This window comes from Numida meleagris, chromosome 6 (genome assembly GCF_002078875.1).
Source record: "Numida meleagris isolate 19003 breed g44 Domestic line chromosome 6, NumMel1.0, whole genome shotgun sequence".
NCBI lineage: Eukaryota > Metazoa > Chordata > Aves > Galliformes > Numididae > Numida > Numida meleagris.
Window position 1 is genome coordinate 56700373 of NC_034414.1, and position 26543 is coordinate 56726915.

At 38.6% G+C, this 26543-nt stretch overlaps 1 protein-coding gene across 7 annotated transcripts in view; it reads right to left on the reverse strand.

Moving 5' to 3' along the window:
• ARID4A (AT-rich interaction domain 4A) overlaps window positions 1-26543 on the reverse strand; it is a 44752-nt gene that overhangs the window by 12697 nt on the left and 5512 nt on the right. For 4 of the 7 annotated variants that reach the window (XM_021403234.1, XM_021403233.1, XM_021403231.1 and 1 more), the window contains exons 6-14: window positions 16972-17051; window positions 16774-16868; window positions 16028-16160; window positions 14348-14427; window positions 12400-12476; window positions 10669-10838; window positions 3530-3602; window positions 1278-1372; window positions 1028-1125 (exon numbers count right to left, since the gene is read on the reverse strand). In XM_021403234.1, coding sequence (XP_021258909.1) covers window positions 1028-1125; window positions 1278-1372; window positions 3530-3602; window positions 10669-10838; window positions 12400-12476; window positions 14348-14427; window positions 16028-16160; window positions 16774-16868; window positions 16972-17051 — 901 coding nt within the window. The remainder of the gene's footprint in view (window positions 1-1027; window positions 1126-1277; window positions 1373-3529; window positions 3603-10668; window positions 10839-12399; window positions 12477-14347; window positions 14428-16027; window positions 16161-16773; window positions 16869-16971; window positions 17052-26543) is intronic. The other 3 variants (XM_021403235.1, XM_021403232.1, XM_021403230.1) reach the window with 1 other exon arrangement.

The window sequence follows — 26543 nt, forward strand, 5'->3', positions numbered from 1 at the left end:
GGCCAGGGAAACGTGAACTAGCACATCCCTCAAAGAATAAATACGCAAATCACAACACGCTATCATGTGTCCGTACAACAATTATTTTCACATTAACAGCAACCTAGCACATATTTACTTTTTTAATGATACATACTCTTCTCTGTAAAATACAGACCTTAAGTATGAGCCCAGTTCAAATGCCACTGAAGACAGTCTGAACATTGTCATCTTCATCAACATTAACATGAGTTGAGTCATTAGTCATTCATCCCTATTCAATCAGCCAAATTTCCTTAGGTTCGAGTCAAGAGAACCTCATTCTTCCCTTTTACTCAAAAAGCCCAATTGTTTCTTGTTCAAACTTTCAGGAGAATAAATAATAAAAACAATCTTTATTTAGAAAATGAGCCTGAAAAATGTAAATCCGAACAGGTTTCCATTTCAGAAGTAAAAACACGACTCAAAACCAGGTGTTAGAATAAAGCTTCACACATTTTTAATTACAGTAGTAGTTCTACTACACAACGCTGTCACATCTACCAAGCAATATACATTAATTATGTTCTAAAGCTATTACTTTACAGAATCCAAACAAAGATGGCATTTAAATATGTAGTTTGATATCCTTCTCTATCCACATTTGTGAGGAAGTTTAAGAAACTGATATTAAAAAAATCTGCTCATTGCATGCAGCAATGACTTCAACGGCATGCAACTGAGATTAATAACCATAAATTGCAAAGCTGAATTTGCCAAAGTATTTTTTAATAACTTTTGTTGTTGTATGCTGAAACGGCATCGTCACATGCTGAAAATGAATGTTTCTTGATTAAAAAAATCGAGCAGAATTCTAATGCAGCCCTGAGCACTCCTCTTTTCCTCCAGCATTTTAATCCTTGGCACTGGAAAATGCTCAAAATTGCTAATTAACTGAAGAATGTCAACTACTGTTCCATAAAACTATCAAAAATTGCTTGAATATTCTACATGCTACTCGGAGCAACAAAAAAAAGCAATATTTTCATCGTTACACAACAGAACTTACTTTCTATAAGCAGTTTTTACATTGTACGAAGCAGCCGAGTTCAAAATAGGAATGCCAAGGTCCATATAAATTTGCTTCCATACAGCACCACTCTCAATCTTTGGGGGGGGGAAAAAAAAAAGAAAAAAGCAAGATGTAAGCTTCCACGTTTTGTTAACCAAGAACATCAAGGAATGACACTTAACACAGACACAAGTCACAACCTTTAAGAACGATGAGACATATAGGTTAGGGAACACCCGACACTTACATTGTCACACCCACCCTGCTGATATACCAGTCTAAAAAGTTTGAAGAGATTAAGGTCCTTGTAGCCCAGAACAGGTGGTTTATTGATAGGAGTACCTAAGTAAAACAAAAATAGAAACAATTATCGCACAGAACGGCAAACTGCTTCCTCCATTCGTTTAGCACACACTTGATTACTAAAACTCTTTTACATTTTAACACCTCTATGTAATAGCTGGAAGATGTGTCACAAGTCAGTAGTCTGCCACCAACAATCAAGGCTTCACCCTCTTCTGAATACATCACAAATTTCTGGGTGGTTTATTAGCATGCTGGCAGCAGCTGCCTGATAACTATGATTTGTGCAATAATCCCTATCCAATTGGCTGCATCCCACTGTTCCTCTTTGGAGGTGGGGGGCAGCCAGAACAGCAGCAAGCTGTACAGAGTGCCTGATGAATGCTGGAATACAGCAACATGGGAAGAGACTAACTCAAAGCACTGTGGTCCAAAAGGAATGGGCAAGAGGCAGAAATGCTGCATTGCAGAAAGACACACAGACAGAGTGTGAAACAACACAAATTCCAAATAGGATGTGAATATTTGGGACCGCTCTGGGAAAAAGAAAGAATCTGAATCAGATGAGGGGCAATGATACAAAGAACAATAATTAATTACGAAAGGAGAAACCAAAAGTAGCTTCAGGCAAGTGGCTGCACATGTACAGCATCCCTCCCAGCATGGAGGAGTACCATCCCACTTCCATGCTGCTTGTCATCTCCCTTTATTTTCATGCAATCGCATTTGGAAACCTGGAAATAACTCCACAGGGCTCTGGGAACACTATCACGATTATATGAACGAAAGCATTCATAGTGAGAGAATACAGAACAAATCTGGCAAGAATAGAAATACTGCTGTAAGGGCACAGGTTAAAGGAAAAAAAAAAAGTAAAATGGAAGGGAGAAAGATTTAGTCCTGAAAAGTCCTGTATATTGCTCAATCAACATATTGGATTAAGGAACAGTTTCTGGACTGGCTCTCCAAATTAAGTGCACACTTTCCTGTTTCTCCTCTGCAAGTCACTGATGTCATCTCTCCTTTTGGTTCACAGTAGGTTTGTAAGAGTGCTTATGGGAATGGGGAAGGAAGAAAACAGAGAAGGGGGAAGAACCAGGCAAACAGAAAAGTGGAAACACTTGGATTACTCCAGCAACGCTTTTTTTAATTATTAATTTTTATTTTTCCCTAAGAACCTCTTACTCTTCCAAGGCAGGTTACCTGTAGGAACACTGGTTCTGCACAGACGGGCTCAAAATGATACTGGCTGTTCTGCAGCACACTGTGCCACAACACATGATCAGTTGCTGAGCCTGTGATAAGCACTGGCAATACTGAACAGACTTGGAACGTTTATTTGTGACTCACCGGTCTAAAACACACCTCATTAATAGCAATGCAGAGCATCTTTAACAAAAAGTAAGCTGATTTATGATGTATTTTCACTATAAAGCCCAATTTTTATTTTTATTTTTTTTACATTAAAAGGAAATAAGGGAGAAATATTCTGACACCACGTACAGCATCAGTCTCATCACAACTGCAAATGTGAATGGCTTATGCAACAGTACTCTGAAGAGAGCAGCATGTACCTGCTGACTACCTAAAGCTGCACAAGCCTTTCCAATGCATGTCTTACCCCAGGACATTAACTGTTCCAATGCATTACAGTCTCACCTAATTCTGTGAGGAAAATCATTTTAAAAATGCCATTTTCCTGTTCTAGCTATTGGACAAAGCAGAATGTTGTTTCTTTGGGCGAGCATCACTACCACATCTGTGCATAATTAAGACAAGGGGCTGAAGATGGCACATCTCTCATTATCTGCTGGTTGAATTCCACCATCCATGAATAGCCTCCTCAGGTTCCAGCCTGAGACTAACAGCAGCAGAGTTCCCAGCCATGGCTGTTACCAGAAATCAACCAAGAGCTTATTTAACAGTGACTGCTAACACACACACACACAAAAAGGGGTTTAGAAAAGCAAAACAAAACCAAAACACCTCAGGGAGGATTTAAGTTTTCTTTGTGCACTGTGCTTCAAAGTACTTGAAGCAGATCTGCCACGTGAATACGAGTAGAAGTGTTTTCCCTTGCCCAGACTGTTATCCTTGTTCACTGATGTGAGAATACGCTCATAATAACATCCACTACACATTTAAAAGCCATTAGAAAAGTGGACTGAAGATTAAAGAAAATTCATTCGGCGTTACCTCTGTCTTCCATAAACTTATAGAGCTGCTGGAGGAAGTTGTCCCTCTCTTCAGGATCAAGCTCTTCCTCGGGCTGCAAAAACAAATGCGGTCACAATGAAAACAAAGTATGCAAATGACACTTAATTTGTACAGAAGCTTAACGGCAAAAACTAAACCCAAATCACTTTCTGCTTGGCCCCACACCCCTAAGCTGGTGAAACATCCAGAAGACAAACTTTCCTTGGGGTGTTAGAATGGGTACCTCAAGAGGAGAAAAAGAAAATGCAAAAGAGCATTAGGCGTGATCCTCAAAATGAAAATCTTAATTATTTAATGTATCATTCTAATACAGAAAAAGTCTGTTATTTACAGGACCAAAGCAGTTCACAGGAACATTGATATTGTTTTTTTTTTTTTTTAACTAATCTTTCTCACCTCGACTACAGCCAAGGCTGGTGAACAATGCTTTCCCCACTCTGCCTATTTTTGATGCTCAAGACATAATTCCTTTTGTGATTAAGCACCAATGCTTGGTTTCAGCTCACATTTGGAAACGCTTTTACAGCCACTTCCACAGTTCCCTAAACACGTATTTTCCACACTTTTCTACTGTAAGTTCCTTAATCTTACCTTCAAAAGTTAAATCCTTAAAAAGATAAACACTTCTGAACATTATGGTAAGAAGTCTATATTGTGTAATAATGCTTTTCTTCTTTTAACCATGACAATAAAGTGAATCTGGGGGAGGGCTGGGGAAAAGGCAAGAGAGAAATCCACTTCTACATATCCACATAAACTTCATAGAACTCTGAGATTCTAGCAGAGCCCAACAAAATCTTTTCCCTGCAACGCTTTATGCGTGCCACATTCTTCCTGCCAGCCTGGCAATCACAGGACTGCTGGTAAGGCAGTTTGTACAAGCAAGTCAGCAGCTGCCTTGAGAGAAAGACGTACAGTACGTGTCAAAAAATCTTACCATTACATTATTAAAAACAACAGAAAAGTCACACGCGGTTCCAGAAGGAAAGCAGAAGAGTAATTTCAATTTCAGCTTTCTCTGTGTTCTACCAACTTCAAGCTCCAAGGCAGGAAGACACGCAGTGAAACGTAAATGTGTATGCTACTGCCTTGTTAACCAGAAAGCAACCTGCCAAGCATCAGTATGAATTTCAGCCCTGTCTGCTTCGGTGAATCCTATGCTTCAAAGCCCGACAGGGATCACCTACAATCAGACAGAGCTGGTGTCTGTTTCTTATTACGCTGTTTTTTTCTTTGGAAATAATTGGAGGAAATTAAATGAGAAATCACAACGTTTCCTCTCGTTGCATATTATAGGGATTATATAAAGAGGAACGGTTAGCTATAGAATTACGTCCTTTCAGGTTAGCAAATGCATTATTGCTATAGAAACCACAGCTTTTTTTTCCCTCTCTTAACAAGCTAAATCACGAACTTCACGATCGAGAAATTTCTAACACCTACTGTAATGTTTACTGATGAGAGGCAATACGACTCTCACTACACCAACCCAACCTACCTGAATAACACTAAGCATTCAGGAATATTTCTGAATAGCTGCACTCCAACCACTTATTTTACAAAGGCAGAATGCCAAACCAGAACTGTAGGTCAGAGCAGTAGAATGTAGGTTAGAAATAGCACTCTTGCAGACAGAACGTTAACCGTTTCACTGACACCCAGCATTTTCACCTGAAGAAAAGCAAGAAGGGAAGATGAAAGCTTTCACATGCTTACAGAATGGGGACAGGAAACCTGACTGCCATACTCATTCACCTACGTGAGATCTTGAGCATCGTACCCGCTTCTCCCTGCAGACTGTGTGTGAGCCAGCCTGGCACCCCTCAGCATGGAGGGGCTGCGTCGTGCCTGGCACCCACACCAGGGAAGGCACCAACTCCTTCTGAGAAGTGACCTCAATATGACACAGGAGATGCTGATGCCACAACCTGCCGTCACCACCAGTGAGCAAATGGAGAGCTACAGTTCCCAGAATATCCCTCCAGCCAGCAATGAGGCAACACTGATACCCTCCAAAAACTCACTTCTGTATCCAGACACTTCTGCCCATTTTCTAGATTGGGCAGAAGTAACTTTATAGTGACAACTCTTCAAAAAAGAGCTCTCTTAAGAGATTTCTCTCTCTCCATTTCATTTTCCCTAAACAGACGTTGCAAAAAGAGACAGTACCAAAGGTAAGTTCAAATGAGAAGTAAAACAATATGAGATTTCTTAGTGCTAGGACCTTTTTTTTTTTTTTTTTTGCTCATCCAGCACCCAGAAGTAGATGCAACGTGACAAAATTTGTTTTATTTCAGGGAGAGACAACGAATTTCATTTTCAAAATAAAGAAAGCAAGCTCCAGAAAGCCTTTTTTGCATTGTCACTGAAAAGTCAGATCTGGATGTGTTTGAGATTTTGTCCATCCTTTCTAACGAGCGGGTCACATCATTTGGAGAATATTATAAACAGTGAAAACTGAAAGCAGCAATGAACACGGGATTTCTGTATGATGGGTCTCCCAATTCCATTCCATGTTACCTTTCAAATAATACCAACAGTACTCTCACTTATTTTGTACAAATTATTAGGTGGTTGTTACTCTCAAAAAGAAGCAGAACAAAACTAGTGAACTCACAGAGAACTTCTAAATGGTTTTGCTTCACTTGCTTCCCAGCCTCTTTATTTACCATGCGTTTTCCCCTCTATCTTTGCCACAGCTGTTAGAAAGAACACAGCCTGGTTCTCCTGACTCATCGTTTACCCTACAGAACAATGTCGAAGCTTCCATGGATGCTAACCTGGGACAGCTGAGCGGGAGCACAGAGGAAGGAGGACTGCTAGCAGGCACGCACATCGTGCACTCAGTCAACACCAAGCCAAGGTACCAGGGGCAGATCGTTATGTCACTAACAGACTAACAATACGATTAAATCTTACGTGAAAGAAATGCAAGCTAAGAGGAAGAGCAATGCGCGCAGGACCCAGAGTTCAGAAGAGTGTACAATCAGGACAAGTTGTCAGAATTCATGGAAATCTGTTTTCGTCCCTTGAATGTTTGCTTTTTGACGCTGAATTTGAATGCTAATGAAGGAAATGAAAAGAATTAAACCTATTGCAACAGCTTAACAACTTTGCAACACATGAAGATGAGGAGCCTTAAAAAGCTCATCTCTACCAGAAGAACCAGGAACCCAACCATCCCTAAACAAAGGCTGCAGCAGAAATGGACGATTCAGGTAACGCTTTACCTGCTCTAAGTCACTTAAGAGAAAAGAATACATGAGAAAGAAGACCTACTTTGAAGCAGAATGGAAGTATTTTAATCTTAATTAGTTTGGGTTTTTTTTCCGACCATGTTTTGCATGTTTGCTTAGGGAGAAAAATAAATGTGGCAGAATAAAGGGTCAATAAAGGGTCAGCTTGGGGTCTTCCAAATATGGTACTAAAGCCAACTCTACAGGTAGCATAGAAACCCTTCTAAACTTGCAAAATTCAAACTAAAAGCAAATTCCTTGCTCCTACTGGGATCTTAAGTTAATGCACCTATTAAGAACATGTTCTGAAAATACGTTTCAAATGACTGCATGTTGAAATCTTAATTCTTTCGGAATCAGAAAGATCTACAGGGAGGCCAAAAGGACCAAACACTGCCTATATGCTCCCTTGTTAAATGGCAGATATTTGGCTATTTCATCCTGAGAAGCAAACAAGGATGATTTCTCCCCTCGCAGAACAACTGAAGTACAAATGAATACAGCAGGATACATAATAAGGTTTTTAATAAAAATTAGGTAACACAACAAAAGCTTCTATTTCTCTGTGGAGATACTGGACTTTAGATTCTATTTTCTTTCCTTCTAACTGCACTGTATTCTTTGACTGCCAGGCACACTCTTAAATCATGGCCATCTCATTAGGCCACGTTGAAAATTAGATAAAAACTAAGAGAAATATCCAGATTCTCATCTGGAATCAAACCAATAGAGTGATTTTAATTTCATTTGAAAAAGCATTTTTTTTTTCCAACAGCACCTCCTGATTCTTCTCATCTTTTGTGACACAAGCAACATCTGTTCTGTTATTCAGGCCTCACGCTGTAAATCAGAAGTAATCCCAAGTTGCATTACCCATTGCAACTATTGCCAAAACCAGGCAACCAGGTGAACATGCCGAGCAACTCAACCCAATGCAATCCTCGTTAAAGTCAATGACAAGCAATTTCCACATTTTCCTCCTTTAGAATCAACTCAGGACCACACAAGCCTGTTAGCAGTGAGGAGGATTAGCATCTCACCACCCCCACACTGCTCCCATTCCTCAGAGTATGAAAGACGTCACGGAACAACCATGAAAACCCCCAAAATAGTAATTCTAATTGTACTATAAATATTTGATGAAAGGCAGCATAATTAAAAAGACAGCCTGTGTCAAAACAAAGTTACAGATTTTAACCCAGCTACTGGATAAATAGTAGGGTCTATCATCACTAGCTACGGCAGGTCTCTGCTCCATTACCATCATAAAAGATCCTACTTCAGAAAAACAGGATCCCTTCCACCCTCAGAATTAGACTCTTCTGACTGACTCGACACTTTCATTACATATTAAGTAGGTCTGAGGCCATCTGATTGATTTAAGGAAGGCCTATCACAGCAGGTCAGCAGCAGGCCGAGCCGTGGCAGCAAAGCTACTCTGCATTTCAGAAGATGGGACTGAGGGGGGCGGAGGAAAAAGGCTCATTTTGTAAACCCCTGTCCCATTTCCAGCAATATAACAACCTGCAGTCCCAAAACAAAAAGGTCCGACGAAGGCATTCTGGCAGAGGATGGACAGGAGCTATTTTGACCTTGACAATTAAATAAGAGACTCTACAAAATATCAATGCAAAATCTGAGCAATTCAACATTTGCAGTGAAATAATGGCAAGGCAGCATCATTTACTCGTCAGTTCTCTCTGCAACTGGTATTACTGCCCTTCTAAAGGGGAAAAAAAAGGAAATTATAACAAATTCTCTAAACGCTAAGTGCAGTAGCTAGCTTGATCCACAATTAAAACAAATTATACATTCTACCACTTGAATCAGGAATTGGATTTAATGGGCCAGAATGACAATTCTGCTCTGACAATCAAGATTACTACCTTTCCTCTGCTACATAGCTTCAGCATGAAGATGCTCACCTTATTTTTATATCTCCACTTGTCACCTGGAATTAATGGATTCCACAGCTTTTCATACCAACACATCTGCTTGTCTGTAATCCTTTGCTTCACTTCTTTATATTTGGATTATTCCTTAAAAATAGCCCTATTTCTTTTATAGGAGTGGGTTTTTTTTTCCTCCTTCCTTTTTTTTTTTTTAAACCACCAAGCTCTCCCTCCCCCTTCTTTGTTTAAAACACACTGCACTTTTCTGCAAAAGCCATGAAAAATGCCATTAAAAAAGGACACTAGAAAAGTAGTAGATCCATCCTTAATTTTCAGTGCCGATATTCAGCAATTATAGGCAACATTAATGCAAGCAGACTAATACAAACTGCAACAGTTCACACCCTGCAAAATGTGGCCTATTCAGTCCTTTTCACTGCAAACAGAGGAAAAATCCCAAAGGATTTCATATTCCACACACATTTGGCCTTACATTTATCTAATCAAAGCACTATTTTCATACAGACATCCATTCTGTTTTCCAGAACAGTTACTAAGCCATAAAATTAACACCCCAAAATAGCTTCTTATTGTCCTTTTTACGTGGAAAGCTCCAGCCTGGTTGCATGCTCCACCAGGCAGTTCCTAGACCAGAAATCTAGAAATCCACCTCAGATTCACATTCTCAACAAACATGCTAACATTACAGATTAAAACACAGAGTCCTTACCTATGAGCTGCATTCTTTCAAATGTTAAATGGTTTTATTTCCTTTCTGTCTAACGTGCCCAGTGCCTGGGCACATTTCAGCCTGACTTCCAAATATTTGTTTTTCTTTCCCTCTCACCGCGCGGCATCCGCAGTTATACAGCATTACTTACATTCTCTTCCACATAAAAAAAAAAAAAAAAAAAAAAAAAAAAATCAGACATTACATGAAAGGCAAAGAAAGAGACAGCCCATTTCAAAGCATCTGGCAAGCCTCCCCCTGGCAGGCTGCCAAGCCTCTGCTAAATCTTCCTCTCTTTTGGAGCATGCTCACTCCACGCCAACAGAACGTTGCTGTGGCAACACCGTAGGCAGCCTCCAAGTATGAACAGCCATTCTGTTTTTTGGTGTGACAAAACCGCACGCTACAGGGGAAGCGAAAGGGAAACGATGTTTGACCTTCCTTAGGAGAGCAGCTTCACTTGATTTTTCTGCATAAAGAACCAAACGCCGCCAAGCTTTATCGTGAAAACGGCGAAAAACAAAGGAAAAAAAAAAAAAAACAAACAAATCCCACCACCAATCCCCTCCTCCGACTTTATTGCTAATTTAGCATCAACGGTAAAAAACAGGTAGCAGATAGAAAAGGGAAAAGTAGAAGCACGTTTCTGATGACAAGAAATTGGCTTGCTTTGGGGAAAAAGAACCACTCCAAATAATGCTGAAATTTTACCATGAATTTCAATTATTGAACTCCATCCACTTGGTTCCATTCCTGCCTTGTACTGTTAGTGTTCAGAAAAAAAACCAACGTTGTGACTCACATGCAAAGGTAAGCACTGCACTGCTCTTAGTGTCTTAGGCAGCAAATAGCTCTCACAAGCACTGTGCATTAGCTCATACTTTGTCAGCCTTGTAATTCTGCTTTAGTAGTTTAATTTGCCTTTTCATCAAACTAGTACTTTCAGAAACAAGCTACTTTCTTATACGAACTACACAGGAAGTTCAAAAGAAAAGTGCAAAGCTATTTTTATACAATATTGGATTGCTACGATTCGGCTCAGCATCCATTTGTGCATTTCTCTCTTTCACCCAGACTCTTTCTGTCGCTCTTTTCCACCTTGGATTCTTTATTTCTGACTAGCAGCAAAGGGAGGGTGCACAGGTCTGAAAACACGCTGACGTAAGTCAAGTCAGAGCAGAACTTCATGAATCAGAATACCTTCAGATCTGCACATTATTCCATTATCGTTGAAGAGTAACTGGAAGTGCCCAGACTTACCGTTACTTCTTCGTTTTTCTCTTCTCTTTTTATTTCCTCTTCATCCGTTTCTGCAGCAGCTCCATCTTCTTCATCACTGCTAGAGGACTCCATAATTTCACTTATGTCCATTTTCCAGTTCCGAGGAACAACTTTTGTGCTGAGAAATGTGCTTGCTTCCTGAAGCCCTGCTGAAGAAAGGGCCCTGGTTTTACCTCATCCCAAGTATTCATAATCAGAAAGCATTTTCAATTTCCTTTTCATACTCTTGTAAACCAACAAAGCGAACTTAAACCAAAAATGATAGTAAGTGATGAAGTAGATAATTCAGCTTTAAACACCTAGTCTATATACTGTATATTTAAAGACTGACCTTAAAAATCAAGCATCAGAAACTCAAGGAGCTCAGATTTGAGAGCATCCATTTGTATTTCCTAGATGTGTCCTCATGAACACTACCAAGAGCTACATCTACTTATTTACACCGTATCAAAGACCAATACTTATCCACATCTTCCATGCAACTGCGAAGCTGTTTTGTTTCTTTCTGTATGAAAGTGACAAATACTGCAGTAAAACCAATGAAAAACAAAAACAAAAGCCCTGAAGCATCATAGTTCAGGTACCATGAATTTCTTTGTTCTTCTCAAAAGCTCTTCACGTCTTAAAGTTTAGATTGTAAAAAAGGAAAACAAACAACAACAATATTTTGTTAAAGAAAGCTGCCTAAGATGGTCCATTCATGTCTGGAACAGAAAAAAATTACCCTAATGAATAAGGGACCAATGGTATGGGGAGAAGTCACACTTGTACAACGGGAATAGCTCGAATTCTTTTCCTTCAATAAAGAGGAATGGGAAGAATACCCAGAAGAGGGACGTACTGCAATGAACCGTTCACAACATTGCTAGAGATAAAAAAGCACCAGAACCTAATAAGCTGCTGATAGAGTTCCTGTACTCTGAAATAACTACTAAGAAGAAAGTATATGGGAAATCTTAAATGAAAACCACCTCAAGCTGTCTTATTTATATTACGTTGAAACCTTACTTGTAAAGAAGCTGCTCCACACCTTTACTCAGAACGAAGGAACTCTTGGTGGTGGTTTTCCTCATATATTTTAAATAAATGTTTTAAAACTTCTCCGTTAAAAATGACGTGTTTTGACTGGGATGAGCAGGACTAAAGGTTTAAGAATTATTTACATTAAGGTAAGAAACTGGCCTTTCACAAGCTCAAGAAAAAACATGAATACTGTAGTCACGTCATCCATCCATTCAGAAAATCAACCTCTGTAATTATACTCTTCAATCAAACGTTAATTTCAGGCTATTGACATAAGCTATTCTATTAAAGGTTACGCTTTCATGTCTGGGTACTTTTCATTTAAAGACAAAAAGTGTTGAACCATGGCGTAAAACATTGGCTTTAGGAGAGGTAACTCTATACGCCATTGTTCAATGACATTTCAAATACTGCACCTTCAAAATACTCTTTTCAATTTGCATAAATCTGGAGTGGAATGAAAGAAGGAAACAAAACCAAATAAGCAACGCTTCTATTAGTTGCTATGTTATTAATAAGGCAGTTGTATCCAAAGCTTCTCTAATTTATCACATTTAAAACTGTTTGCAGAATAGACAGCCAGGAGCATTCACTTCAAATCAATATGCAGTTGTTAATTTGCAATGGTTAATATTACTATAGTATGAGAGTACATTTTCAAAACACCTAGATTTTACTCAAATTTACCTTTTTTAGGGGAGGACTCCGATTTTGGTAAGTTTAAAGCATCTAGTTCCTTAATGTCTTTTCTTGCTACTGAGTAACTAAAAAAAGAAGAAAGTTCTTTTATTTTTATAAGACAGTAAAGCAGCTATTCGACTCATACAAACAGACATTTCTAAAAATTCTAGTATTTATTACTCACTTTCAAGCTCCTTTCCAATAACTAAAAGTGTAAGGTGTTTGTTATTGTGGGCCTTAATACAAGATTTAGAACCAGAATAAGTTTCCAATATTCGTGTCTGAAATTCAGACACTAAAAGAATCCTTATAATTAAGAAAAACGTGTAAAGTTTCTGCATGTCAAACGTTTAGCCTGCACACATTTGCAAAGTTAAGACACTCTATAAAGGCCAAAAACATTTTCTAAATATAAGGGACACCAATCAATAGCTGCTACCCAGAATAGCAATCGAGTCGAAAGGAAACAAGCGTTCTATTTTCAAAACACATTTCTACTAGCACAGAACAACAGTGAAAGCAAAACTCACAGAGCTGCACTGATACACTGTTGAGAAACCACTCTCACAGCAAAATATATGGAAATTGCTCTGTTCTAAAGTGATAAAAGCTACTCAGTTACTGAATTACTACAACAGAAATGCTAACCAACCTGCAAGGAAAGCCTTACAAGTGAGTTATTACAGTAAGATTTTTTTTTCTTCTTTCATTATATTCAGAAAAACTGGAGTAAAACCTCAGGAATTGGAGGCCGCCATTTTCTGAAGTTAAAGCCATAATACTATGGGGAAAAAAAAGAGTAAAACAGAGCAAGGCTGCATGCTTTTCCAACAGCATTCTACCTTCAGTATTTAAAGAGCCAAACTAATCTAGAAGGCCGATGATGCGCCTACATTAAGAAGGAAAACTGAATTCAGCCTTCAGTAACCTGAAGTATGTTTCAGAAGCCAAATACTCATGCCCTAGTCAACACCATGGCTATTAAAAACCACAACTCGTGCACTTTGGAAGAAAGGGAGGAAGAAGAGTGACAGGTGGCCTTCACCAAGGATGTTTCTGGTTACAATATGCTGAGATAGGTGCACTAGAAGCACATGAGAATGAAGACAAGGGGAACCAGCTTTGAAAAACAGACTTGCTATTCTTTTGAATATACTTTTCCTTAAGCAACACACATCTCTCTCTCTCTATCCCCCACCCACTTGCCCACTAACAGTTTTTTCAAGGGGGAAGGAGGGCAGGAAAGAAAAAGGTTAAAAGGACCTTCCTTTCTTTTCCCAGAACTCTTGATTGAGACTCTATAAATACTTTAATTAAACAGTTAATTTAAACCCACTTAAAAATTTTTAAACGTACATTAAACACTTTTTTAACTTTGCCATTTAAACAGCAATGGACATCTGGGTACACGAGGTAATGGGTCAATCAGGTACTGAAAATACTTCAATAGATGCTCATAAAAGTCGTAATAGTTAAGACATTAAGGATATTTCTTTAAAGTGAAACACACTTTACAGAACAGGAATCACAAGTTAACATCTGGTTGCTTGGTTTTTGAAGGTGCTAACTTCTTTTTCCTCTCTCAAGACACCAAATCCTGTACCAGTCCATAGTACAAATACAACGCAAAGGGGGAAGCGGGGGGAGCGCAAAGAAGAAATTAGTTGGAATTGAACTACGAATGACACAGGTTAAAATATAGATATATTTCAATTCCCTTACATTGGAATTAAGCACTAACTATGCATGCTCCTCAGAATGTACAGAAATGCAAGCCTTTGAATCATTTGTTTGCACTCTTCCTTACAAGGGAACAGCAACTGTATACAAGCGACAACACACAAAGTTGAACCCTCCACTTGTGGAAACAACTGTCAACATCTCCAGAAGCAATATCTTCTAGAGGAAGAGAATGGAAAAGTAGTAAGTCTAATAAAAGGAAGCTATTACTTACAATTTGGAATCAGCAAAGGATCGGACTAAACACTGGTCCTTTTTCACTGTGACGTCATCGTTACAGCTGGGAGATACAACCTGAAGTTTCAAATAAAACACTTCTTTTAAGCCAAAAAGAAAATGAAACAGCTTATCTTGAAAGGAATGACAGCAGGAAAATAGCTGTTTCCTTGTTTCTTCTAGCATAATTTTCAGTTCTGAGAAAAGAAACATACTCCAATTGATGTAACCAGGGCCAAAAATAACAAATTTCAAGAAGCAGTTTATCTCAAGCTATTTACTCTACTTGTCATGCACAAGCTGGAAAAGTTTACTATTTCACTTGTAAACTCAAACTACTCCTCTACAGAGCTGACATTGCAGAATCCTATTCACACACTCAGTTTTTTTTCTGCTGTTCATACAAGAACTGCTTGCAGCAACTATTCAAAACGAAATAAGAAGTTACAGATCTACTATTTTACATCAAATTCTGATCTCAGGCATTCAATCTGAGACCTAACTAGTTTGTTTTCTAATTTTTTCAGGTGTATTTAACATAAGCCAGTATAGATTCCAGTGCATTCTTGCACAGCAGTATTATCTCTAGAAGTCTTAAAAGGTGATATAAATTCATTTGCAGTATTTGTATTACCACAAACAAGTTTACATTTTGTTCTAGACCATACACGTGGACAAAAACACACTGAATGCAGATAGATCCAGGAGTTTATCTACCACAATTCAGCAGGTGTACCACCCCATTCAGACGAGGCAGAACCACAGAAAGACATGACTGGTTCCCAGCTGACAGAGAACACAGCAGGAACACTGCCACTAAGGCAGGTAATCCCCTACCTGGAACCACGTGAAGTTAAAATCTGCCCTTCACAAAGCGACATAACAGCGATCAGAAGACACATAGCAATATCACATTTCACACTGAGGTACAGCTGGCTCATTCAGAGCCAGCTATGCACCCTACATTAAATGAAATCTGCAAAACTTAGACAGATTTTGTTCACTATCTGTTCATTGCTCCAAATAATCTTTTTTTTTTTTTCCAAAACAATCGTATTTCTATGGAGTGACAGAAGATACATATTCAGATCGTCTAACATTATTAGAAAAGCATACTCAAGAAAGTAACTTTTGATGGGTATCTATAAAACTTTTTGGAGCTTACAGAGTGTCTACCTTAACAGTGCAAGCCTAGGCACTTGAATTTATTCAGTATTTATTGTCAGAAAAGGCAACAAACAGAATCAATCAATGTAGTCAAATGAAAATAGCAGCCAGTCTACTGCTAGATGAACTGGTCATTTCATGTAGATCTAAGCACGATAGGAACTAATATTTCATAAACCTGAAAGCCTAAGCAAAAAAAAAATTCATTACATACCAATAAGTTTTCCTACAGTTTTGACTGACTTAAGAGCCATTAAACTGTAAATTATACACAGATATTCACTGTTGTTTTCCTGCTGTTCAGAGACACTGTAGAATATTTGGATTTATAGAGAATCTGGGCAGCACAGCTGGCCTGACTGCATTCACAACTTTCCTGCAGAAGTGTGCAAGCTGTCCTATTCAAGAAAACTGTTACAGGAACAACACAACAAACTGGATTATATTCTTGTCAAAAAATCAAACAAATAGTAGTGTGAAATTAAAGATTTCAATATTTTAAACAACTTACCAAAGCTGGATACCAGTCTGCCTTCTCAGAATTGCATGTCACACTCACAACTTTGCCAAGCAGTTCATCATTGAGACGCCTTTTATCTTCATCCTCTTCTTCACTACTTTCTTCTTCCTTTTCATCTTCAGTTCTGAATTATTAAAACATACAGTATTTTAAAGTTTTCACTTGAGGTTAATATTTGAAAGCAAAAAATACCTTACAGCCAGATCTTTCTTGCTTTTCTGCAAGGACTCAGAAATAAAATTATAATTTTAAGAACTGAAATTGCTGGAAATACTCCTAAATAATAAATGCACCGACTTAAAGGATTCTTACAGAAATTCTTTCCAAGCAGTAGCATTTTACCACAGCATCACGTTGGAATTGGAGACATGAATCAGCATTTGATTGTGCATTGACATGAAACAAAGGGAAAGAATCTCTACCCTTAAAATTTAAAAGTGCCTTTTTTTCCTACTTTGTAAAGAAGCTTAAAAATCCTACATTTCCTGATATGAGTTTGTATTATGTGAAAGAAGCGTGAACATTCTTAAGGCTACCACAAGGGACAAAAACAACAGTAAAACATCAATTTCATATTACTGCTAAAATATGAACACGTCTGCATGAACTGAACTTCTTAGTCCATAACCTGTGAATGCAGCTCACACGATGAACCACAGCTACAGCTTTAACTGGACTACAATTTTAGCAAAGGACACTAAAGGAAAGGAAAGGAACAGAGCACTAACAAAACTCACACAGGAAGAGAAGATCTCCTTCCTCTATTAGATTTCTTCCCAATAACTGGAGTTCCAAAGTGCTCTGGATTGGTTAGTGGCAGTTGATCGAGTGTCTACGTGAACAAAGAGGAAACAAAATTGATTTGCAGTTCCTTATATGAAAAGAAAAAATTAACCTCCTACTACCTAGTTTTCAATGTATGTCCATCGTCTTACCTCACTTTCTGCAAAGTGCCTTTCTCCCTTCAAGCATAATGAAGTTCGTCTCAAGGTCCGTTCATCACCATCATCGAAAACTAGAATGAAAGCAAGAGAACACGTTATCAGAAAACGATCAGATCTCATTCCCAAACTGACAAACTAAGTCTAGCGTTCACCATGCAATTTAGAATATTCTCTAAAACACGATTTCAAAGAGCTTCACTTCAACATTTGTTTGGTTCACAAACAGAAGGAAGGGAAATATTCAAGATTGAGCCCAAGGAGAGGTAACAGTTTCACTCAAATTCACGTCAGCACCCAGTAAGGCTTTTGGAGGCCACAGCTTTAGTCTAATTTAGACATCCATCTTATCAATACATTGCACTTCTTCAAACCACAGCTACTGGCTGTATACCACTTACTATTATCTAACAGTGTTCTTTCTTTGTTGTTGTTGTTGTTTTTAAACTATCTATTTCGTCCTCACTCGTTCTGCCTATTAATTCTTTCTCCTGCTGCACACAACTCCCCAAAAAGACAAATCACTGGAAAGAAGAACTACTGTCATGGTTTCTTCTACACCATCAATACTGTGCTACCAACAGCCTGTGAGTACTGTAAACTTGCCTTGGTAGGTCTAACCAATTCAGAAAGAAGAGTCAATAGATAAATAAAGATTTTAAGGGTAAATCAGAAGCAAGATCCATCAGTTTCCAATATGCAGCTGAAGAAGTCTAGGACATTCTGAGTTCACTGTGATTTTTGCCTGAGAAACATCTACTCTTCAGTCAGTTTAAATAAAACATTTTCACCAAGATTTCCTTTCAGATAAAGAAAGAAATGTTACTAGCTTCCCCACTTGCTGAATTTTATTTTAAACGGTTTGGTACCTACAATTTGTAGTCAGCAACGATATACCTGTTAACTAAAGTATGTCACAGAAATAGCTTGTATTTTAAGGAACACACAATATTTTGGCAATCCTGGTTTCCCAGGTTCTAGTTCAGATCCCACTGCCTGTGCCATAAGAACAGGCTCTTTTCAAAGAGCAGAGACCAGGTGGTTGCAGTCTGACAGTCCAGGAAAATAGAAGTTTATTTGTATGGGTCAAAGGTCAGAATACTATTCTATGTTTAAACTACTTGAAACACGCTTTGTTCAGTAATTAACTTTAAAAAAAAAAAAGTTTTAAGCGTGTTGTGTTTATCAATGTGGTAATTTTGGCATACTTTTATTAAAAAAAACCATGAGCTAGCATGTAATTTACGATTTGTTAGCAAAAATACAGTTTAGTTACAGCAAGAAAAGCATTTATTTCATTTATCAACTGAATAGAATGGTCACATTCTCAATCTTAGATTAAAACCTTAGACTGGAATAATACTGCCATAACAGCTACATAATAATGTATGAATACAAACTTAGTTAAGCTTGATAAGATAAGCACTGAGATTCTTAGAATTTCAGAGCAGAGATAGTGCTGCGGTATGTTCCAATTCTGAATTATCTTAATGGCTTATGTCATTACGTAATACACACGAAGCAAACCACTTTTTTCCCCTCCTGAACACTAACATTTTAAGAACAGCAGAGAGACAGACGCCTAATTAGCCATCTTCATCAACAACCTTTCCAAAACCTTTAAAATAGGAATACCACGAAGGCCTGTCAATCTCAGTGTCAATATGCTGCTCTCAAAATCCTCTGGCTTGGCTTACAGCTGAAGGCAGCCACCACTGACACACTTTGCACTGAAGTATGAGGTCTCCTCCTCAGCGGTGTCAGATGTTTACATTTTTATATACGTTCCAGCCCTTTGATCTTTGAGTTTCACTACCCAATCTGCATGTGTTATTCATGTACGTACTTTGATAGTAATATTTCAGTGGTATATTCTTAGGGACCCGACAAGCGCTTGCAATTTCTCATTGCTCTGAAGAGGTTTAAGAGCAGATCATCATTGTTATGCTTCCCTAAACACATTCAGAACTGAAGTAAAATTATTCACATTTCACAAATATTCTTTTAGGGAACAGAAGGCTGATGATTAGCAATAGGTAACTTTACTGGAAACAGCAAATAGAACCCGATTCTTGGCAGTAAAGAGAAAGCACTATCACTCTACTTTATCCCTACTTCCAGAAGTACCATCTTCATGAGTTTATATCTCACTTCCACAGACAAAACAACTCCTCCTCTTGGAAGGAATCTGACTTAAACAGGAACATGCATCGATACTGTTAGCACCTCTACAGATATACACCTTTTTAAAACTAAGTAGGCCTCGTGTTTTCATCTCTGTTGCCCTCTTCTGAAAAACCTACTTCACAAAACGTACTGCTCCTATTTAGCTCCACCCCGTGCACAACTTTTTAACGCAGGTCCTTAGGCCTTTAAGAGAATGTCTTTTCAACATACACTATCATATGTTAACGATTTAAGAAATGCAAGCAGGAGGTCAGATAGCAGAGTTTTGCCTGTGCACTACCTTGATAGTATGACAGCAATCGTGGCAGAAGAACACAATACGCTCTTAAATTAAAATTGCATATTCATTCCTTTTTCATCTATATTCAGAAGTAAAACTGTTTAGTTAAAATGCTTAGTACTAACAAGGAGACAAAAACTGTTGAACAACTTATGTGAATTGTTTTATTGTTTCCCAAACAAGTCATTCTTACACCTCCAAATTCTCCGGCAGCAGAAATTCTTACAGGCTGTATTCCTTAAGGAAAGCTGCTGAACAGAATCAGTTATGTGATGGAGGGAAGGAAACGGGGATGGAAGACAGGGAGAGCTCTCTCCAGACACACAGAATTCAGCCATCGAAAGATGCATTCACAGTGTCCCAATATTTATCACAGAAGAGGAACTGACAATCCTGTCTCTCCAAAGCAGCAGAAGCCCTTTACGTGTCGCTGTTGCCTAATCCTGAAGTGGGCACGTACTCTTCGGGGCAACAGCACGTCCCAGCTGAGTGCTTCAGCAAATACTTCTGGAAAAAGAGCGATACCTCCTAGCCAGGAAACTAACTCTACTACTTAAGAGTCAATCTGACAAAGTGGGAATGACAGGAGGAAAAGCTGGCCAGAGGCCTTTCTTCCAAGGCGTGTTATTTAACCAGGAACACTGACAGAAGGAGAAGAAAGATGACTAAGCAGCACAGCCTGGAGGAACAGTCCCTATTCTGTTTGTTCTCATTCGATTCCCAAGAATGCCCTATATGGAGCTCAATATGTTCCATATACAGCATTGTTAAACTGTGGAAACAAAGTGGAAAATTTCTGACTTTCACTGCATCCCAGCCTTGTCAATAGTAACAGGTTAACAAACAGAAGTGGATGCACTTCTGTTTATGGAAGCGTAGGCAAGCCAAAGCTATGACAGAAAAACAAAATTCTCCATTGGGAATCAACACAATGATTCCAGTAAGCTAGAAAAAAAAAAAAAATCTCAAAATTCTCTCTTAAAAATGGAGTACCTCAAATAGGTATTAACCAGTGTAGCTTTTCACCCACTGTGGATTAGCAGTTATCCTCCATTCCCTGGCTGCAGCAGGCCTGTGCATGTCTCTATAAGCTATTAACAAAAATAACATTCATCCTAACCCTGTCCTCACAAAAACGCTATCCCTACATCCATTCTCATTTGCTTATAAAAGAAATATTAAAAAGCCAACTAATACAAATAGTGTTTGCAAAAAACTCACCCCAAGCTACAGCAGATCAGTTCAACATCTTATTTATATATATCACCATGATTAAAAAAAAAAAAAAAAAAGAGAAAGAAAAAAGGAGAACAAAGCGAGAGAGCAGTGATAACATCCTCGGAATAGCTACAATACTTGAACACAGAGCAGTGAGTCTTACCAGAACAAGGCAGTTTTGTAATAGACAAGTGCATACGGAAAGCAACCCATCTGCTTGCTAACTTCAAATCCAACAAGTTACGTTACTGTCCTTGCCCAAAAGAGAAGAGATTCAATACTGCACAGCAAGCAAACATTTTTATTCCGTTCCCCTTCCTATTCAAAGTATTCTAAGCCTACCAAGACAATGAAAGAATGTGCCAACAAGTAAAAACTGCATCACTATTTCACTAGTTGCCTAAGGTGTAATTTGTGAGCTATCATAGATGAATGCATCTATGAATGCGTGAAAGCTTTTTGTTTTTCAACTGTGGAAACAACATAGAAAGTACCAGGATTCAGGCAGCACTTGTTGAATAACCTTGCAGATAAGGATCGCACTGATCACTGACTCATCTTTATAACAAGATGCTGCAAGGTACTGTGCTACTCCAGAGACCACACAACTCAGTGATCAGTTGTGTTGTTATTTTAGGAAAAAAAAAAAAAAAATTCTAGATGAACTATTCCTCAGCTCAAGTATATATGAAGCATCACTGAAAGGACAAAAGAATAAACGTTGAGACTCCTCCTATATAAGGCTATCATCTTATAAAAATCTACTGCCTGAAAGCCTCTTTTTCTGAGATGTTAGTCATCTTACTATTGTTACATAGACTAAAAAAAAATACCAACCAACCTACCTCCATGCATTTAGCAAAACTACTTCCTCTACAGTATTATTTATATACAATAACTTTTTTATAAGGTACTGTCCACACTGTAACAAAGATTGTTTACAAGCAAAGGCTCCATGCCACCACTTGTAGCAAGGCTCAGTTGGTATACTTCCCCACCCACACGTGCTCCTCTACCTGCAGCTGCCTGAGCACACAATGCTGTGCTGCTCAAAGCATCCAACACAGCTATGGCACAGTTTTGTGTGTGCCACAGACACGCTTAATTCATGACATATGCCCCATGGAATGATTCTGTTCAATCTGGGATTTCTTCGAAATCAAAGCTAGCAACATTTTGGAGTGAAAAAGAAACTGACGGTGGGTCAGGGAGGGCTGCAGCACCAGTGAAGTGCAGGTGACTGGACAGTTCCCCTGCCACACTTGTCCTTTAGGATTCCTGGGTGACGCACGCATAGCCTGCAGATGAAGTGATGCTTCTGGGCTGTACAACTCAACAGGATGCTGGGAAGAAGAACTGGTCCAACCAGCCACACAAACATGACTCCAGCCTTGCACGTACGACAAAAAGCGTGCTGGTGATATTATAAAAAGACAAAGTGGCAAGCCTCTGGAATGGATGAAACCAAGTGACTGATAGCTTCTATCACCCCTCAGACAGGAATAAGGCATGCTGGAGATAGGACCAAGTGATTTTTTCCTGTAAGCAGTGATATCCCCACACAACATCAGAAGAGGAAAGTATTATACGGTATAAAAATATCGCTAGAAATAGCTCCTGTTAGCAATCCTGTTCCTGCAAGTCCTAGGGCATCGCTACTGGTTCATTTTATGATAAACATTTTCAGAACCCACACAACATACACATGCACTACTCATCATTTCCTAAATGTGATACCCCCAAGTGACACAACCTGGGGCCAAGACTACACCTCACTTCCACAACAACCCAGACCACCCCAAACTTCACCTGCATACGGATGAGCAGTCAGCTATCAAATCCCCCCTACAGCACATGCACTCAGATAAAAGCATTCCCTGCAAACTGCCAGCACAAGAGAGAATTTACCCCATGTGAATCTGCAGGGCAGCCCAAGCAAGGGCATGGGGCTCACAAAGGTCTCCCAAGTGGTGTCTGGCCCACAGCACAACCAGATGGGCCATGCTGATGTACAACACCGCACCAGAGCCAAAAAGGGAAACTGTTGGCTTTGAAGATTCACGCGGCATTGAAAAGAATGAGCAAAATTAATTACTATTTATACTAAAATATTCTGCCATTTCAAGACAATTTTAAAAGAAAAAGAAGGTATCTTACATAAAAGCCTGAAAGCCATAGTTCTCAAAGAAATAAAAAACCATGCTCCTTTTCACTCCAAATAGTATAAAAAGCACTACTGTGACAGCAAGGTCCACTGGAACCCACAAGTGCTCATCAGTGCTTTTAATCTCTGGATTTTCCTTATGTTCCAGAGGTAAAATGACTCAAGTTAGCTATATGTTTTCTCTTTCTTTAGAAGAACTTCTCCATGCTTTTATCTTTCAAAAGAGAAGACACGAGGCTCAATGCACCTGGTCTGGTTTTACTTTCATTTAAAGCTGTAGCAGTGGTTAAATTGCACGTCTTTAACAAGTGATCTAAAGCACATGCAGGTTATTGGCCTTATCAAAAGGAAGATGATACTTGCTCTGATGAGGCAAGAAAGAAGACTGATTTAACAGCAACTCTTCAGACTGAAGAACTGAAATACTGTTTTGTACTTTTACATAGACATTATATTGCTTTCAGCTCTGAAAAGAAGTTAGGGAGAAGTGTTTCCTTAATGAACTTATACACAAGGATCTCTGTTTTGTGAAATTCTGGTGATGGTCGTAAAATTCCCGAGAAGATTGCAGAAGGGAAATATAACTATGTGCAGTGTTATGTGTGACCTGCTTTACAAATTACCAGAGAATCAGGTGGATGTACGCTAAGTAAGCAGCAATTCAAACGTGGATCAGCTGAAAACAGATCTGACAGACTGTTCTAATGTTAGGTAATTACCACTTAGCAATATATCCAGCACTTCAAAAGCATCAATGCAGCACTTGAAAAAACTGCAAGTAAGTTCATTTAAAATAATTATGTTTTAAATGGCTAAAAACCCAACTGGGTCATTTGTTACCCAAAGAACTTACACTGCTAGTCCTGTCATCTCCCTTTAGATTCAATTGAGCAGAGAGGGCTGAGTCGTGCAACTGAGTTTTCCAGACTTGGTTGAATTTTCACTCCAAACTGCTTTGCCTCTTCACCTACTCATGCTCTCAGACAGGTGATTTCTGAAGGCACTTCAAATCCTCCAGTTGAAAATTTCAGCATGACTAAATGGCTACAATAACACCATTACTGTATGTAGTAACAGGTGGAATACTGATTCCATAGCAGCTACCATAAAAAAAGAGATCCTTACTCAAATTGGGCAGATGAACACCACTAACAGACAGAACTACTACTGTTAAAACAGACTTTGTGGCTCTGTTAAGCCGGTGACAAAAGCAAATTATTTATTTACTAACCAGCGTATACTACTGATTTCTCTACCCTTACCAGTCATACTTTTAAATCACAGAGAAAGAGATGATACATAAAGCAGAAAATAAATGGTACAGGAGAAGCACATAGTAAAAGCAAGCTTTCTCTTGCACTTTCCAACTCAAGCCTGAGCACGGTTCAGGAAAACATTTTAGAACTGGAAAAGCTGTTTAATCCACTTCCCTTTCAACTTTTTAGCTTTGACTGAATCAGTCAATAAGACTGCCAAGGAGCAGGGACACCACCTATTAAAGGGGAACCAATTCAACTCGTTTACTTGACAGCAACTTAAACATACACTCCATACTTATCCAGAGCTTTCCACAAAGTTACGACGGGAGAAGCAGGCTAAAAAAATAAGGCTTACTTCTCACACTCCAATGTTTCTGTACTCAAGCTGGAGCATTTCCACAATTACAAAAGTCAAAACAGCCAAGTTACGAAGATACAAATTTCTCAATCTGCTTACCTTGGTCAATACTACCTCTGCTTTCAGTGTCAACAAACATGATGCCACGTAATACTCATGAAAATTTTAATAAGATCTAGATGCAATTCCAGTGTGTTACAATTGTATTTTCATAGGTATAGGTACATACACTGCATGTGCCATATTGCACACTAACTTACCATGGAATTACTTAAATCCCCTCTCACTCCCAGCAGCTCCCAAAGTTTTACAAAATCCTAGCAGCCTTAATAAATTTGCATATGAAAAACATACGACCTTATTTTCTTCTATTCTATCTGCCTAGATACTTCGAGGGGGGGGGGAAAAAAGGAAAAAAGGTAATAGATCTTCATCAAGTATGTTACATCGTAACGTAAGGCCAAGCAGACTGAGTGTCTTCTGCTCTCAGAAACAGGCCTGCCTTTTCCACCTGAACGCTACAACTGTACAGATTAATCTAGAATTACAGAGCTACATATTTACTTGAAAGGAAAAAAAAACAAAGATCACAGAATCACAAAATAGTTCAGGTTGGAAAGGAGCTCTGGAAGTCACCTGGTCTAAGCCCTGCTCCAGGCACCCAGAGCAGGGTGCCCAGGAGGCTTCTGAACATCTCCAAAGAAGAAAACCCACAGCCTCTGGGCAGCCTGTGCCAGTGCTCAGTCACCTGCACAGTAAATAAGCTTTTCCTGATACTTGCTAATGATATATGACAATTAAAAAAAAAAATGCAAAGAGCAGCAAGTACTGTCAACTGGAAAGTCAACCAGCTTATATTTATAGCATGCAATAATAATAAACATTCAGTGATAAACCCTTCCAAGCTATTTCCATTGACAGTCTTATCCTGATCCCACCAAAGACTAAATAATCTCACCTACTGCAATGGAAAAGTTGGATTAATGAAAATATCATCTATCTTAAACAAACAAACAAACAACACAAAACTAAAATAAAAGTAATTGATATCCCATGCCATATGGGACTCTTCAGCAGGGTATTGAAGAACATGAAGTAAAACCTGAACTGTCTGCATATAAAGATATTAAGAAGAAACAAATGACTTAAATTTAGAAGTACCAATCTCAAAAGCAGTGGAGTAGAATGGTAGAATATACAGTACAATTAGGAATAGAGGGTTTCCTCCAAGCTGGATACTTGCAAAGCTATTTGATCCAGTTACCATGGTTGTTTTTGTTTGCTTACATAGTATCACCTGAATGTTGCTGGCCATCCTAGTGCAAAAACTACTTCAGAAAAATCTAGATCAGAATGAGCAATTCTATTTATTCAAAATAATGAAGTTTATCTTGCAGTGAATCCCTATTCAACACTGAAACGTTGATGATTGTGCATTCTGAGGTTTGTGTCAGTAATTAAAAAACTTGGCCTCCTGCAGAAGATGCAAATTTGTTTTCTATTTTACTTTAAATAGAATCATTATTTGAAAAAAAGATTTAAGGCAACAGTTAAAATTAAGTTACAAAAAAAACGTCCCCTCTTTTCTTTTTAGGTGTAATGGCAATTCCTTTCAAAATTAGAAAAGAAGTTCCTTTCTTCTGTTGCTTCATGCAAAACACGACCCTCAACTCTACACAAAACAGAGGAATCCAAATGTACAGAATCTACTGGATCTACTGCTGTTTTTATGAGACTGCATACAGTGGAAGAACACTTGCAAGTCAGTCAGCCAATACGTGTCCCAAATATTCAGCCAGAAGTGCTATTCTGAAGTTTATGTCTTAAGATCTGCAAAACCCATTTTGAATTCCATTGAGTGAAACCACCATCAGCATATGGACGTTGTGCCAAATAAAACTCGAGTGCTGAGCCCTTTGCTACAGCCTCCTTCGACATCAAATAATTATTATTCTATTTTTAATGGAAAAGGAAACAAGATCTGGAAGACTTAATGTCCCCTTCAAAATCTCAGCTCTTACAAAACAGAATATAATTACTTACATTATTATCTATAATTAGAAACGTATTATTCAAAGATTAGAGACTGTCAACAACACC